The 15,056-nt window shown below is 37.9% G+C and overlaps 2 protein-coding genes across 2 annotated transcripts; both read left to right on the top strand.

The window, feature by feature from the left end:
- The first annotated feature begins 3,428 nt into the window (after positions 1 to 3,428).
- On the top strand, positions 3,429 to 9,040 carry LOC133979687 (arrestin domain-containing protein 3-like). Its single transcript, XM_062418259.1, has 6 exons — positions 3,429 to 3,750; positions 3,856 to 3,925; positions 6,829 to 6,976; positions 7,771 to 7,873; positions 7,982 to 8,247; positions 8,383 to 9,040. The coding sequence occupies exons 1-6, from the start codon at positions 3,480 to 3,482 to the stop codon at positions 8,479 to 8,481; spliced, it is 957 nt and encodes a 318-aa protein (XP_062274243.1). The 5' UTR covers positions 3,429 to 3,479; the 3' UTR covers positions 8,482 to 9,040.
- Positions 9,041 to 11,039: 1,999 nt separating this feature from the next.
- LOC133979327 (arrestin domain-containing protein 3-like) lies at positions 11,040 to 12,671 on the top strand. Its single transcript, XM_062417842.1, has 5 exons — positions 11,040 to 11,155; positions 11,299 to 11,628; positions 11,721 to 11,790; positions 12,029 to 12,176; positions 12,615 to 12,671. The coding sequence occupies exons 1-5, from the start codon at positions 11,056 to 11,058 to the stop codon at positions 12,669 to 12,671; spliced, it is 705 nt and encodes a 234-aa protein (XP_062273826.1). The 5' UTR covers positions 11,040 to 11,055.
- Positions 12,672 to 15,056: the final 2,385 nt, after the last annotated feature.

Genomic DNA, 15,056 nt, shown 5'->3' with positions numbered 1-15,056 from the left:
TCATACTTGAGAAGAAACTGCAGAACCTGCTTTAATTCTCTATTTGAGAATTAAAGCAGGTATAAAAAGATATGTGGTCAAGTTAAGTTCTGCCGGGAGCTTTTATATTCCCTGTGCTGTCAGTTTTAATTGATCGTTACCAGCATTTTATGGCTGCAGTGTGTATCATAAACCCATCAAAAAGGCAGTTAAACTATTTGTTATTAAAGCATGACACAACATTATGTTTTAAATGCAACAGTGCAGTTTATTCTGAGAGTAGTTTTGAAATCATTTATTTGCATCTGGGGGAAATATGACATTTGGGTCAGTAGTGGGAAGTCATGTTGTCAGTAAGTTCTGTATAGTCATGGTTATACTGTATCCTGCATAGTGAGCATCATAATTAAGCATTCAGTGCCATCTAGTGGTTATAAAATTACAGGTGGTTGAAGGGCCAGTTCACCCAAATTACAAAAACAACCAACCAAGCAAAATAGTTTGGATCATTTTCTCAGGTTTTCCAGATTTTATCTCATCATGTTAGTATGTTATGTCATTTTATTATAGTCTAAGTTAATTGTTATTTTGTTCACTGTGCTTGCAGCTTTGAAAAATAGTTAAATCCCTTAAAGAAACATTCTATCTCCAGAAACAATGTCGAGTTAGTATGTGTAATATCACTCTAAACAGTTTTTATAGGAACTTTCAAGAAAATAAATAACCTTTAAGAAAAAGCGTACATGTTTTAAAATACATTTAGTTGTTGAAGTTTCAAAGTGTGGTTTTAATTCTTGTAACTAGGGTGAACAAACCTTTAAAGAAATAAGTAAAAACTACTCTAGCACAATACAAAATCAACTTACTCACTCTTAAAAGCAAATTATATTATATTGTCCTGGCTTAACCCAGGGCATTAATGTGCTAAACAGTAGTTTGGGTGAAACAGCATTACATTGCTGAATTCTGCTGCTATATGTGCATTAATTCTGAAATATGAAATTGTACTGCCAAAGTCCTTTATGGCATTTATACATTTTCTGTCTTGGGATACAATCTGGTTTTCATGATAAAGCTTATTAAACAGATCAGATCATATTTTTGGGGGGATAAAAAGTCCCATAAGAATAAAAAAATAATACAAATAAAATGGTTTCAAAAATTAGAAAGACTCAGCCCATAAGCCAAAACATCAAGATTCATCACTTATTACAGCTGAAGAAAGGAAGTTAAAATCCCCCCAATTGTGTGTTAGAAGAATGATTTTCAGAGAAGATTATATGAGCTACACAGTCTTTACATTTTTAACATTCAGTCCCTGTTTCACTCTACTGTCATGAAAAAAATACATTTTCAAATAAATTCAGTTTGTGGTCAGCAGGTGTCAGTAATCACGCTTAACCATGGGCCAATGTTTCAAGGATTTTTCACTGGGGGCCAGCAGAGCAGTGGAAACGCAGGCCTATATGTTTTATCTATTTCTTTTTATTCATGTAAGGATACAATTTATTTTTAACACTGTTTAGAATTGTATTTGAAAGCATTTTCCCCATTAGTATATGAGGGCTAAGAAGTTATTTTAATACTCATTTGGCTAAAAATGACTCATACAAGCCTTTTAAGCCACATGTGAATAAAAGTGGCCTGTTTCATTCATGGTTGACTGAAAGTATTGTTGTTGTTGCATCAACACATCATTGCTGTCAAGACTGATGCCTGTTTGTGTTTGCTAACAACAAATCTGTTATGGTCTAATGGGCTAAAGTTGTAAAATTAAAACAATGTTAGAATTTACTGTCTGGTAGGTTTATTAGACTTACTTTCGGCACCATGCTCTGTTCCAATAACATGGCAAAAGCATGGTTGAATGCCTCTTCCAATGTGGGGGCGGTATTAGATGTATCAAAATAAATTAGATTTACTGGAGCCGTGTGTTTTGTTATCTACAGTACATTTGTGAAAAATGATTTACAATTTTCTGATGTAAACTGAGAAAATCAAAACTTCAGGGGGGGCAAATATTCTCGCTGGAGCTCCAGATACATACAGTACATCTCTGTTTGCCCACCATTGCTCCATGACCTGCTGACATGGAGGATCTTTTCATGAATTATCGTGATTCTTGCCATTCATTGTTTGACCACCCAACTATTGACACTATTCTTATCCTCAAAAAGAACTTCAAATCTTTTTCACTGGAGAGTAAATATGTCTGCTTGGTACTACTATAATCCATTGTTGACACTGTAGAATGTGTCTAATGAAATGCAAAACCTCAATTCAGATTAGGTTTACAAAATATACAATAAAATTTAAATCAAATACAATAAATTCAAGCTACAATGAACATGTGATGATAACAGTTTGGTCATTGTTCAATTTTAACAAACAGTCTTGAAAACAACACACAAATCAACATGAACTTTACAAATTGAGAGATGTTTTTTATTTTGTGAAGTTATTATAGATTTCTGTCATGTAATCTGTATTTCTTAAGATGTACTTGAGAATTTTGTATAAATGCTTGTAGGCTGTTACATAATAATCATGGTTGTTGTTGTTTAGTGTTGCCACGTAAGGCTGAATGTAATCAAAATAAATAAAACAAAATAAAATACTATATACAATAAACAATCACTGTGTAAATAATTTGCAATATATAAATGTAAAAAATACATAAATCCCTTATATTTTATACATGTGTGCAATGGTCCTGGGATTTACATACTGTACATGGACAGGACCAGTCTTTTTTGTGGGAACAACAAAAACAATCAAAAAACTATTAGAAATTATTGATTATTGGAATTGAAATGTGACTAATTAATTATTGTACATTGCAGAGTGATTTATTAATGTTTACATTTCTTAGTTGAAAATGATCAATGTGCCCTACACTGTAATATCACAAAACATGTAATACATTTTTACATATTACATAATTTAAAAAAGGCTCTTATACATTGCATTTTTCCCATTACAACTTGGTGTTAGTGTTGCTGTGATAAAGCATTTATTAATTTTAATAATTTAATAATTGAAAAGGGCAAATGAGAACAAATGTGACATCATTCAGACTTTCAGTGTTTTGGTATTTTATTTCCTTTTTTTTATTATTCCTGCAGAAGTGAATGGACATGGGAGAGGGGGTCCATCTGCAGTCTTGCAGACCTCCACGACACACCCACTTTAGGCTACTACATGACACATCGACTCTGATGTGGTTACCGTAACTACACGTACCGTAGACCATCTTGCTATCTCACTGACCATGCCTAAACCTAAGTGAGTGGGCGCGTGATATCTTGTAGACACAGCGAGGCCCCAGCTAGACCTACATGTTGGTACATGGGGCACTAGCCCTGCTGGCCACGCCCGCAATCAGGTCCAACCCTCTGGTATGTTCAGAGCATGCGTACTGGGTGCAGTCTGTTGATGATTGTAGTTTTGCCATTGTAAACAGATGCATAGTATACGTTTCTCTTTTTTAAAAAGTCACGATGTTCGGGGAGACGTTCAAAAACTTCAACATCAATTTTACCTCTATGAACGAGAGGACTACTTTCACCGATGGAGACCTTATAACAGGACATTTTTTCTTCGCCCTCGCAGAGGAGACGAAGATCACTGAACTAACATTGGCACTGTTGGGATTGGTAAATGTCCACTGGACCGTCAGAAGTGGAGGAAAGAAGAGACGTCACACAAGAGTCTTCAGTGCAAAGCTTGAGTTGTTCAACTTAAAAACCGTTATCCTGCAACAACGCAGTGGTATGCACTCACTCACTGAGTTTGGATAGGCCCACATGGAAATGGTGAAAACAATTAGTCATCATTGCTCGGGAAAGTCACTCAGTTCGTTTTATTATCTTTTAGGTACTGGTGGGACAGCAAGATTTCCACCTGGTACACACAAGTTCCCATTTACATTCCAGATCCCTCGGGGGTAGGTATAAGCCGACTTCATATCCAGTGTAAACTTGTCATTCCTTGTGTCCGTCACAGAAACTTACCCCCAAATACTACTTAAGATAAAGTCATGTTGAGTGAATTGTCAGATTTAAGTAGAACATATTTAACGAAGCTCATTCAACGACGTTTCAGGGGCAGGACCACACCACAGCTGCTGCGCTTCCGACCTTTCTTTACCACCTCGCCCTCTTCTCCCATTTCTCTCTTTCTATTTCTTCCTCTCCTTAATAGGGTACTGTGGGCTTTCGCATTGCCCGCCCGGGTACTACGGCTGACTTCCTACAAACCTCCCCACAACGCTGTCTTCAAGCAGAAGAACGATGCTCACTAATAAATTGTCTTTTCTTAATAGATCGTTGTGCTTAAGTGCATCTTGTTGTGGTCCCTGCTAGTGCATTGATGATAGATAAATAAACAGTGTAAAATAGGAAGTTCAGAGGAGGTATGCTATCGTGATGGGCATCGGTCAGGATCAGGCGGGGAGTTCCGGTGTTACAAATCAACTGGTTTCCACGTTAACTGGTTACCTTTGTTTATAAAAGTTGGGCCTCTCTCACTGTGACTGCAGATGTTTCGATCACGGAGAGAAAACGTAGCTGACCTCGCGTATGCCTGAATGTACTTCCATAAATATCTGATGATCTCCCGCTCCACCTGGTTAATCCAAGCATGATGCTTCATGTTGTGATGTACAATTGTGGGACCCGAAATACCTGTCACCATATTCTGTATAAATGTCTAAATAAAAATAAATAAATAAAAAGTCACCCGACACGGGATTTGAACCGAGTGTGTCACCAACTGCAAAACCATTACAGCATAGTGTTTAACCATTACGCCACGCAATTACACTCATCAGTTGTCACAAGGTGATATAACAACTGTTGAAGTAAAAATGAAGTGTGCACAGCCACGATTTTCAAAACACCACAGCCAAATTAACTTGTGACCACTGTTACTGCAATGATAGCCACCTTACAGGTCCAGCTTGTTGCACCTCTGAAAAACATTGCACGATGATAAAAGATCACGTCTAGTAAGGGGTTTGAGGAAAATCACGCATTTGATGTGTTGGACACGTTTACGTCCGCGTTCTGGTTCTGGTTCTGGTTCTGAGGTTTCTTCCTGTTTAAAGGGAGTTTTTTCTCTCCACTGTCACCAAGTGCTGCTCATGTGGGAATGTTGGGTCTCTTTAAATTAAACCTGAAGAGTTTGGTTTAGACCTGCTCTATGTGTAAAGATACTTGAGATGACTGTGTTGTGATTTGGCGCTATACAAATAAATATTGGTTAATTGATATCCGCTCGACTACAAACTGTTTTATTTTACACACTGTTGCTCCAACATGATTTACAACAAACGGACGTAAACGTGTCCAAAACATCAAATGCGTGATTTTCCATTTTACCAGACGTGATCTTTTATCATCGTGAAATGTTTTTCAGAGGTGCAACAAGCTGGACCTGTAAGGTGGCTATCATTGCAGTAACAGTGGTCACAAGTTAATTTGGCTGTGGTGTTTTGAAAATCGTGGCTGTGCACACTTCATTTTTACTTCAACAGTTGTTATATCACCTATCACCCAACTTTTATAAACAAAGGTAACCAGTTAACGTGGAAACCAGTTGATTTGTAACACCGGTGTCGTGCCAAAAAATGATCGTCTGCCAGAACCTGATTTCTGGCCGCGGGAGCGCGCACAGCAGCCCGTTGAGCGGTAGCGCTAAAACGTCTGATTTTCTTTGGATTAAACGGTCATAATATACGTATACACACAACTGTACGTCCGCAATTATAGCAAAGGTATGTGTTTTAGAAAGTTTAACGTGTGTTACGTAATTATCACAACTGTGGCCAAAAGAAGTGTAGTTTGTAGCGAAATCAGGCATGGCAATTACGTGATAGACATGTTTCTATGTGCTTGGTATGTCTGATGACTTTGGTTAGCCCTGTCTTTGGAAATTACACTACAATGAATGTGATTTATGGGTGTGTTTTTGGCACGACACCTGTACTCTGAAATGATGCCAACGCGGAAGTAACTTTAAACTGCATTCTATCAAAAGGCCACTTTTTGGCGTCAAAAGGACTTCCGTCTCTATACAAGTCAATGGAGAACTTCTCACTTGATTTCTAACCTAAGTAAACGTTTTCAAAATGTGTTTATGGTCTTAATCGCTAGTTTAAAGCCTTCTTCAATGCAGTATGATGTTCATTTGTGAAATTTTGGCCTCCCTGATTTTATATTTGACGATAAAGCAGGGTATGCATTAGGGCGTGGCTATGTCGTGATTGACAGGTTGATTGGTTCACAGGTTCAGGAGGGCGCCTCATGCCCCTCCTGATGCCCATATAAGTAGAATCCGTGTTTTTAGTTTTCCCGGCATGCACCTGAAATTGTCAAGATGGCGCTGCTCAGATCCGATACTAATGGCGTCCGAGCAGCAGTCCACAAACCAATGGGTGACGTCACGGATGTTACGTCCATTTCTTATATATGGTATATATGGTCAGGATGCAGGGACACAAGACCATGAAACGTGTCTTCACTCAAGAGGTTTATGTCAAAAATGTAGATTGTGGCAGTGAATGAAAAGGGGAAAGAAAAGACACTCATGGGTCTCAATATGTGAAAGAAAAAGATACAAGATTAAATGAAGTTTCATGGTCTTGTGTCCATGCATCCTGACCGATGCCCATCATGATAGCATACCTCCTCTGAACCTCCTATTTTACACCCAGGCCACATCAATATGTTTCCTATCATGTGACTGCCAGGTTATATAATCCTCCTTGTTTCTTGCATGAAAGTTGAATATCTTGTCTCCAGGTTGCGTCTCATTTTTTTCACTTTTTGTTGTTTGGCATCAATGCAGAGACTTCCCGTCAACCTTCTATGGCGCTCATGGAAAAATAGTGTATTCCCTGACAGTCAGCATCCGCAGACCCTGGCATCTGTCCAAAGACTTTGTGACAGAGTTGAACTTTGTAAATCGCATTAATACCAACCAGCCAGAGCTGCAGGTAAGTGATAGCTTGCATTCATGGCCAGATTCCCCTGCCAGTGGCCTATAGAGATTAACACTGCAGTACCTCGGTCCAGACTTTGTACCCGTGGGGACAGAGCCTTCTCAGTGGCGGCCCCAAAGCTGTGGAACAGCCTACCTATCCAGGTCAGAGCTGCACAGTCTGTTGAGCACTTTAAAACACTGCTGAAAACCCATCTTTTCTCCTTGGCGTTCAGCCACAGCTAGGCGAGAACCCTTGGCTCTTATTTTATTTTATTGTATTTTTATCTTTACTTTTACTCTTTTTTAAATTGAGCTCTTATTATTCCTTTACTGTTTTATTTATTATTATATTTGTGTCTGATTATATTGTATTTTAATAACTGTACAGCACTTTGGTTCAACTGAGGTTGTTTTTAAATGTGCTTTATAAATAAAGTTTGACTTGACTTGACTTGACTTGACTTGACTTGACTGCAGTGCTTCTGCTCTTTGTGCAGTGTGTACAGTCTTTTTGGAACATCATTCAGGAAAATGCAACATGTAAAACTGTAACAACAAAGATCTGCATACTAGATTTATCATCTTCATGACCGGGCCTTGAGGTAAACTCAACTGGAGGGCTCCAGTTGATGCTGTGCTTCAGTAGTGCATATTCTCAGACATATTCTCGTTAAATTATTACTGATTCTTGACTGCTTTGCTTCGGGCGTACACAGCTAATAGATGAGATAAGAAGTAAAAAGACCTAATTACTGTAAAGATTCCTTAAATGCTATTTATGTCCATTGCTCTGTTGTTCTTCTGCAGTCTCCACTCTCAGGCACCAACACCATGACGTTGTGCTGCCTGTGGTGTGCCTCAGGTCCTATCACAATGAAAGTCACTTCGGAAAAAAAAGCCTTCGTACCAGGTATTGTTTCCACAATCCACCCATCTGTTTTTTTTTAAGTGGAATGAAGTATGAATGACAAGCTCGGAGAAGTCAGTGAAAATAACACTGTGTTTGCTTTTCCTCCAGGTGAGACTGTGAGAATAATCTGTGTGTTCAGTAATGGTTCATCTCGAACAGCTACCCTAAAAGCGAAGCTGCAACAGAAGCAGATTTTCTACACCCACAACCAAGTCAACTGCAAGGTGGTTAAAAAAAGCCTGATGTTTGTGACTGGGCAGCCTGTCAGTGCTCCCATCTCTGACATGCACACTGAGATGATGCTCACTATTCCCAACACAACGCCACTCACCATCTCCAACTGCAGCATCCTGAAGGTTGATTACACGATTGAGGTAAGTACCAACAACAGTCTGACAGAGCAGCTACACGGTGCTGGAAAACAAGCTGCCAAATTACACGTTGGTTCTTTAATGCAATCAAATGATGAATTTCAAGTCTGTCCACTTTGCTTTTCTCGTCTCTTACAGGTGAGCCTCAGTGTAAGAGCTTCCCCTGACCTCCAAGTGCTGTTTCCTATTATTCTTTGCGACAGATTTGTACAGTCTCTTTCCTCAACTTCTTATTGAGTGTATTCGAGAATATCTTCAAATGTTTCAAGAAATGTTTAGCTATGTTGTTCAGTTTCACAACATGCTGTAACTGCTCCGTCTACTAGGAGAGAGTTATTAGGGTTTTTGTGTCAGGCTCAGCTGGCCAGGATGCTGAGCATTGACTTTTTTTACTGCTCAACACGTAATTTGTGTTGAAACATCACTTATGTGGTTACAAATGTTTTGTTTTTGTATGTTTCAATATAGTATTTAAATGTCTCTAATACTATTCTGTTTATTACTGTGTTATTTAGCTGCTAATTCTTATCGTTCAAAGATCAAATATGATACATGTTTTTTTATAACCTGCTTGATATTGTATATGTCTCTGTGTGGTTTAACATTTTCCAATGCAGACACGATATTCTCTTGCCTAACTTTATTGTGTTATTTTAACCTCAACAGTTTATATCTGATATATATTGTTACAAAGACTGTCAAACATGGTGTCCCCATGTTTTCACAAGACATATTTGAACTTGTTACCAGACTGTTTTAAAGAAAACGTGAGATTAAACAAGAGATTGTATCTTTGCCATTATATGATTGTTTTCTTGCTTTCTTTGATTTTTCCTTGTTTGTGAAGCAATTTTGTTGAAAAGTGCTATATGAATTAAGTTATTATTATTATTATTTTTATTATTATTAAATCACTGACATGGTAAAAATGTCTTTATTCATACCACGATGACTCTGGAGTACAATAGATAAAATACAAAAAAGCCAAAAGTAACTTTTCTACAAAGTCAAGTCATTTTTATTTATATTTCCAAATATCAGTGTTTCCTCAAGCAGCTTTACATATAGCATACAATACCCTCTATCCTTAGACCCTCAATTCAAATAAGGGAAAACTTTCAAAAATACTTTTGAAGTATATTTTAATTGGTAGATTCTTGATGTGTTGATGAAGAAGGAAACCACCGCTGACACGTCTCACTTGTATATTTTAAAGGTTTTATTACAAGAGAACAGTGTCAAAACAGCCAATCTGAAAGAGTCCCTTGTGCCGATCTGAGAATCTCTGCCTGTTACAGTTTTAACAAGACTATATATACAGTTTCCTATCTCTAAAAACTCCACCTTCTAAATGATTTATCACTCAGAATAAAACAGCCTCTATCCCTTTATCTATGGCTGCCCTTTAACCTAAGACAAACATGTGTTGGCATGTCACAAGATGTTACAATACAAAAAGTTCACAAGACATAAGGCCGAACAGATACTACACTTTAATGCAGGAAAAAATGGAAGAAACCTCAAGAAAAGCAAAAGAGGAGGAATCGTTCTTTTACAATGAACAGACGAGCAATATAAGTGTAGACCAAAAAAGCTAATATTATGGAAAATCATGATGATAAAATTATAGTTTCTAAACAAAACAAAAACAACAACAACAACAAAATAAGAAACTTCATCAACTTATGGGGAGACCCTGGTAATAACCACATGGCCTGTTCCAGATTACTTGATGGGTCTAACTGTTTCATTGCTGACGAGTATTGTGGATTCAGCCAGGCCATGTCAAGATGAGCATTAAAGTCTTGAAACCAATTCTAAATTTAACAGGAAGCTAATGTAACAAACTAAGCACAGATATTTAAATGTTTGTATTTCTTTTTTCGAGTGAAAACTCTAGCAGCTGCAATCTGGAGTAGCTGCAACTGGTCTAGATGTTTTTTGTTCTTCCTGTGAGCAGTGCAGTACAGTAGTTTATTCGACAGGAAACAAAGGCATAAAGTTTTTCAGTGTCCTCCTGGGATAAAATGTTTTGTGTCTGGTTTTAAGTGTGCTGCTAATGTGGTTCTGGAAAGTGGGGTTAGTGTCCAGGATGACACCAAGGTGTAATAGGGCCTAATAGATAGAATTCACACATCAAATTTCATTTCTGGTTTATTGCACATAATTAAAGACTGTCCCAAAGTGGGCTAGTACTGGATAGTTATATTTGTTGAGATTTACTGGAGTCTTCTATCTATCTATCTATCTATCTATCTATCTATCTATCTATCTATCTATCTATCTATCTATCTATCTATCTATCTATCTATCTATCTATCTATCTATCTATCTATCTATCTATCTATCTATCTATCTATCTACCTAACTATCTATCTATCTATCTATCTATCTATCTATCTATCTATCTATCTATCTATCTATCTATCTATCTATCTATCTATCTATCTATCTATCTATCTATCTATCTATCTATCTATCTATCTATCTATCTGTGATTATATGACTATATGACTTAATTACTGTACATTGCAGAGTGATTCACTGATATGATGAATTCCACAACTGGAAATTATCAATGAGCCATATAATGTCACAAAACTTGTAATACATTTAAATATATTACATATTTTATAATGAAATGAGGCACTAATAGATTTCAATGCATCCCATAACAACTTTGTGTTAATTTAGCAGAAAATAAGTGAAACTTTGCAGCGCTGTGAGTAGATGGTGTTAAGTACGCAGTTGTTTTAGTTTGTTTTCATGTGGCGACATGCAATGCAGGCGCCAGATGCTCAATACGTGTCAATGATGTGTACTATATCCATGATCGGGCCACGCCTAAAGTCAGACGTCTGTTTTAGGACGGAGCCTGCGCACTGTGTGCAGTTTATTAATTGCATTTTTGGTACGTTCAGACAGTTGAGGCAGAGTACGGCTTGTTCTTTATCCTTTTGCATTTTGCAAATAAATTATCGTAGGCCTACTTCAGGGTCAATTGTGTTTTTGAAAAACTAAAACGAAAAGAAATCTGTTTTTTTTCCTCCTCAGAAGAGTTCATTTGTAACCTGACTCCGAGTCTCACCATGTTCGGGGAGACGTTCAAAAACTTCAACATTAGTTTTGCCGCTTTGAACGAGAGGAATACTTTAACCAGTGGCGACGTGATAACAGGGAATATCTCCTTCGACCTCACATCGGAGACAAAAATCACTTCAATAATAATGACACTGACGGGAGCGGCAAATGTCCACTGGGCCGCCTCAAAAAGGGTGAACAATCATCGCAGCAGGGGAAGAAACAGGAGAACACAGACGAGGCATTACAGTGCAAAGCTGGACTTCTTCAATTTAAAAAACATTATCGCGCTACAACACAGTGGTATGCACTCACTGAGTTTGGATACATGGAAATGGTGAAAACAATTATTCATTGCTCGGGAAAGCCACTCAGTTCGTTTTATTGTCTTGTAGGTACTGATGGGACAGCAAAACTTCCGCCTGGTACACATGTGTATCCATTTGCATGCCAGATCCCTCAGGGGTTTGTATACAACAATTTACTACTTAAGATGAAGTCATGTTGAGTGAATGAATACTCAGATTCAAGTGGAAAATATTTGTTAATGATAGGCTAGATAAATAAGCCCCAGCTACATCAATATGTTTCCTTTCATGTGACTGCCAGGTTATATATTGAATCCTACTTGTTTCTTGCATGAAAGTTGAGTGTCTTGTTGCATCTCATTTTTTTCACTTTTTGTTGTTTTGCATCAATGCAGAAACTTCCCGTCAACCTTCCATGGTGTCCATGGAAAAATAGTGTATTCGATGACAGTCAGCATCGACAGACCCTGGAGTCTGTCCAAAGACTTTGTGACAGAGTTGAACTTTGTAAATCGCATTAATACCAACCAGCCAGAGCTGCAGGTAAGTGATAGCTCACATTCATGGCCAGATTCCCCTGCCAGTGGCCTATAGAGATTAACCCTGCAGTGCTTCTGCTCTTTGTGCAGTGTGTACAGTCTTTTTGGAACATCATTCAGGAAAATGCAACATGTAAAACTGTAACAACAAAAGTGTGGGAACTACAGGTTGACACATTGATGTTTTTCAAGACCGGGCCTTGTGATAAAAGCGCTCCAGTTGATATTGTGCTTCAGTAGTGGATATTCTCAGAAATATTTTCAGTTAAATTAGCACTGACCTGCAACCAGTCAGTCTGCATCCTTACCTACCCGCCTTTCAGTCTGGACTTACACAGCTAATGGATGTGATAACAAATAAATACACTAAACTACTCTAACAATTTCTTACATGCTATTTATGTCCATTGCTCTGATGTTTTTCTGAAGGTCCCACTCTCAGGCACAAACAGCAAGACACTGTGCTGCCTGTGGTGTGCCTCAGGTCCGATCACAGTGACAGTCACTTTGGAAAAAAAAGCCTTTGTACCAGGTACTTTTTTCATTGGGGGTGCTAAAAATACATTTTAAATACAGAAGGAAAAAGAACATGTGGTAGAAAATAACATTTTGGTGTCATATTTTGAAAAATGTGAACAATGGCTCATTGACCAAAACTAATAATGATACATTCAAATTATGCTGCAGTGGAAAAAGAAAATCTTTTTTTTTGCAAAGAGTTAGGACAAATGCTGACAGCTGCTTTATGATAATTTATTGTCTTTATATATTAAGTAGTTCAAACTAGCTCCACCTCCAGCAGCTACAACAGTAACATGCAGCTTTAGCGAGGCTACGAAAGTTACTGCAGTAGCAGCAAAACTAAATGGTCCAATTTTGTTGACTTGCTCAGATTTAGTTGATTTGGTGATTCTCCTTGTTTGTTGTGGTTCTACTTAGGGTAAGTAGGCTATGTAGTTAGCTAAATTGTTTCTTTATTTGTCCATTTTTATTGCGTTTCTTGCTGAAATTTTCAGCATAAAACACCAGGTTTTTATGCTGAAAATTGATTGGATGCTTAATGCTATTTATGTGTCTGCCTTCCTGCCCAACTCAATCTGCTCTGTTAAGCTTGACCATGGATGTATTAGCTTGATACAACGCCGCTGCTCAGCCGTGCAGCCAATTTTTCACAGAGGTCACTTGTGGTATTGCAGTAAAAACTCCTCCTGCGGCCCAAAGAGCATTTTCCTTATCAACCGGTATAGTAAAAGAAACATCTGTAAAACTGTTGACAGTCGGATTAATGGGCTTTCGGTCTAGTTGGAAAATGTTTTAACCATTGGGGTTTTGGAATAATGGGGTGTCGGACCAATGGCATGGCACCATACTGTGGTGGTTTGGGATGAATACATTATACCCCTAGTTTCCAATCCATTTGTTTAGTGAAATACGCATGAAGGTCAAGTTCAGACAAGTCAGTGAAAATAACACTGTGTTTACTTCTCCTCCAGGTGAGACTGTGAGAATAATCTGTGTGTTCAGTAATGGTTCATCTCGGACAGCTACTCCTAAAGCGAAGCTGCAACAAAAGCAAGTTGTCTACACCCACAACAAGGCCCACCACAAGGTGGTTCAGAAAAGCCTGATGTTTGTGACAGGGCAGCCTGTCAGTGCTCCCATCTCTGACATGCACACTGAGATGATGCTCACTATTCCCAACACAACGCCACTCACCATCTCCAACTGCAGCATCCTGAAGGTTGATTACACGATTGAGGTAAGTACCAACAACAGTCTGACAGAGCAGCTACACGGTGCTGGAAAACAAGCTGCCAAATTACACGTTGGTTCTTTTATGCAATCAAATGATGAATTTCAAGTCTGTCCATCTTGTTTTTCTTATGTCTCTTACAGGTGAGCCTCAGTGTAAGAGCTTCGTCTGACCTCAAAGTGCTGTTTCCTATAATTCTTTGCGACACCCCTGTACAATCTCTTTCTTCAACTTATTAGTGAGAATATTTGAGAATATCTTGAATTTATATTTTACAATGTTTTATATGTCTCTGTGTGCTTTATTTGTCTCTGCAGACATGTTATTCTTTTGCCTTACCTAACTGTATTGTTTGATGTTACTCTTCAACAGTATAGTGCTAATTGTTAAGACTGTCAAACCTGGTAGTTTTTAACATATGGTGTCAGTGAAAAATGTAAATTACAGTCATGAAGAGTGTGGTAATGTTTTTTCATAACAAGTGTGTTTTCTGAAGGCCTGTTTGAAATCATTATCAGTGTTTTGAAGAGCTACTTAAACAAGAGATTTTCATCTGTGCCAACTGACACAGTAATAATGTAAAAAATATCTTTATTCATACCATAACTGACTCTTGAGTAAATCAAATAAAATACAAAAACACAAAGCCAGCTTTGTGTAAAGTTACGACAACTTTGTTTATATTGCTAAAGAGTTTTCTCAAGGGGCTCTACAATCTGTACAGCATACCATGCACTCTATCCTTAGACCCTCAATTCAAATGAGGTAAAACTCCCCCCAAAACCCCTTTAACGCCCCTTTTAAATAAACCTCAAGATAATTAATAAGAAACTGTTTTTAGTTTCGTTGTTATTTCCTCAGCTCAACTTCCATTGTGGGTTTCAAATTGGCAACTCTTACATATTGTTTCATGTGTTAAGTGACTAGAGACAACATTTACTTACTAATCTTACTACTTTACTAATTGACCAAATTTGAATTTGGGCACATACAACTGAATACTCAGCTAAACTAATTCAATGCCAAACCTCAAATTACTTTATGCTCCCTTCAGTAGGGACAACACCCCAAGTACTGTGTGAGCTTAACTCAGTCTTTTAAAACTGCCTCTTCTTTGTTATTCAGCAGGCA

This window comes from Scomber scombrus, chromosome 4 (genome assembly GCF_963691925.1).
Source record: "Scomber scombrus chromosome 4, fScoSco1.1, whole genome shotgun sequence".
Lineage (NCBI taxonomy): Eukaryota > Metazoa > Chordata > Actinopteri > Scombriformes > Scombridae > Scomber > Scomber scombrus.
This window is presented reverse-complemented; position numbering and strand designations above follow the sequence as displayed.

What these genes read in the sequence shown, in the direction of transcription:
- LOC133979327 (XM_062417842.1), top strand. Translation starts at nt 11,056, where the DNA reads ATGATGTGTACTATATCCATGATCGGGCCACGCCTAAAGTCAGACGTC. An exon ending in GTTTATTAATTGCATTTTTG is followed by an intron (nt 11,156 to 11,298) that starts GTACGTTCAGAC and finishes TTTCCTCCTCAG; the next exon opens with AAGAGTTCATTTGTAACCTG. An exon ending in CCAACCAGCCAGAGCTGCAG is followed by an intron (nt 12,177 to 12,614) that starts GTAAGTGATAGC and finishes TCCCACTCTCAG; the next exon opens with GCACAAACAGCAAGACACTG.
- LOC133979687 (XM_062418259.1), top strand. Translation starts at nt 3,480, where the DNA reads ATGTTCGGGGAGACGTTCAAAAACTTCAACATCAATTTTACCTCTATG. An exon ending in ACATTCCAGATCCCTCGGGG is followed by an intron (nt 3,926 to 6,828) that starts GTAGGTATAAGC and finishes GCATCAATGCAG; the next exon opens with AGACTTCCCGTCAACCTTCT. An exon ending in CCAACCAGCCAGAGCTGCAG is followed by an intron (nt 6,977 to 7,770) that starts GTAAGTGATAGC and finishes GTTCTTCTGCAG; the next exon opens with TCTCCACTCTCAGGCACCAA.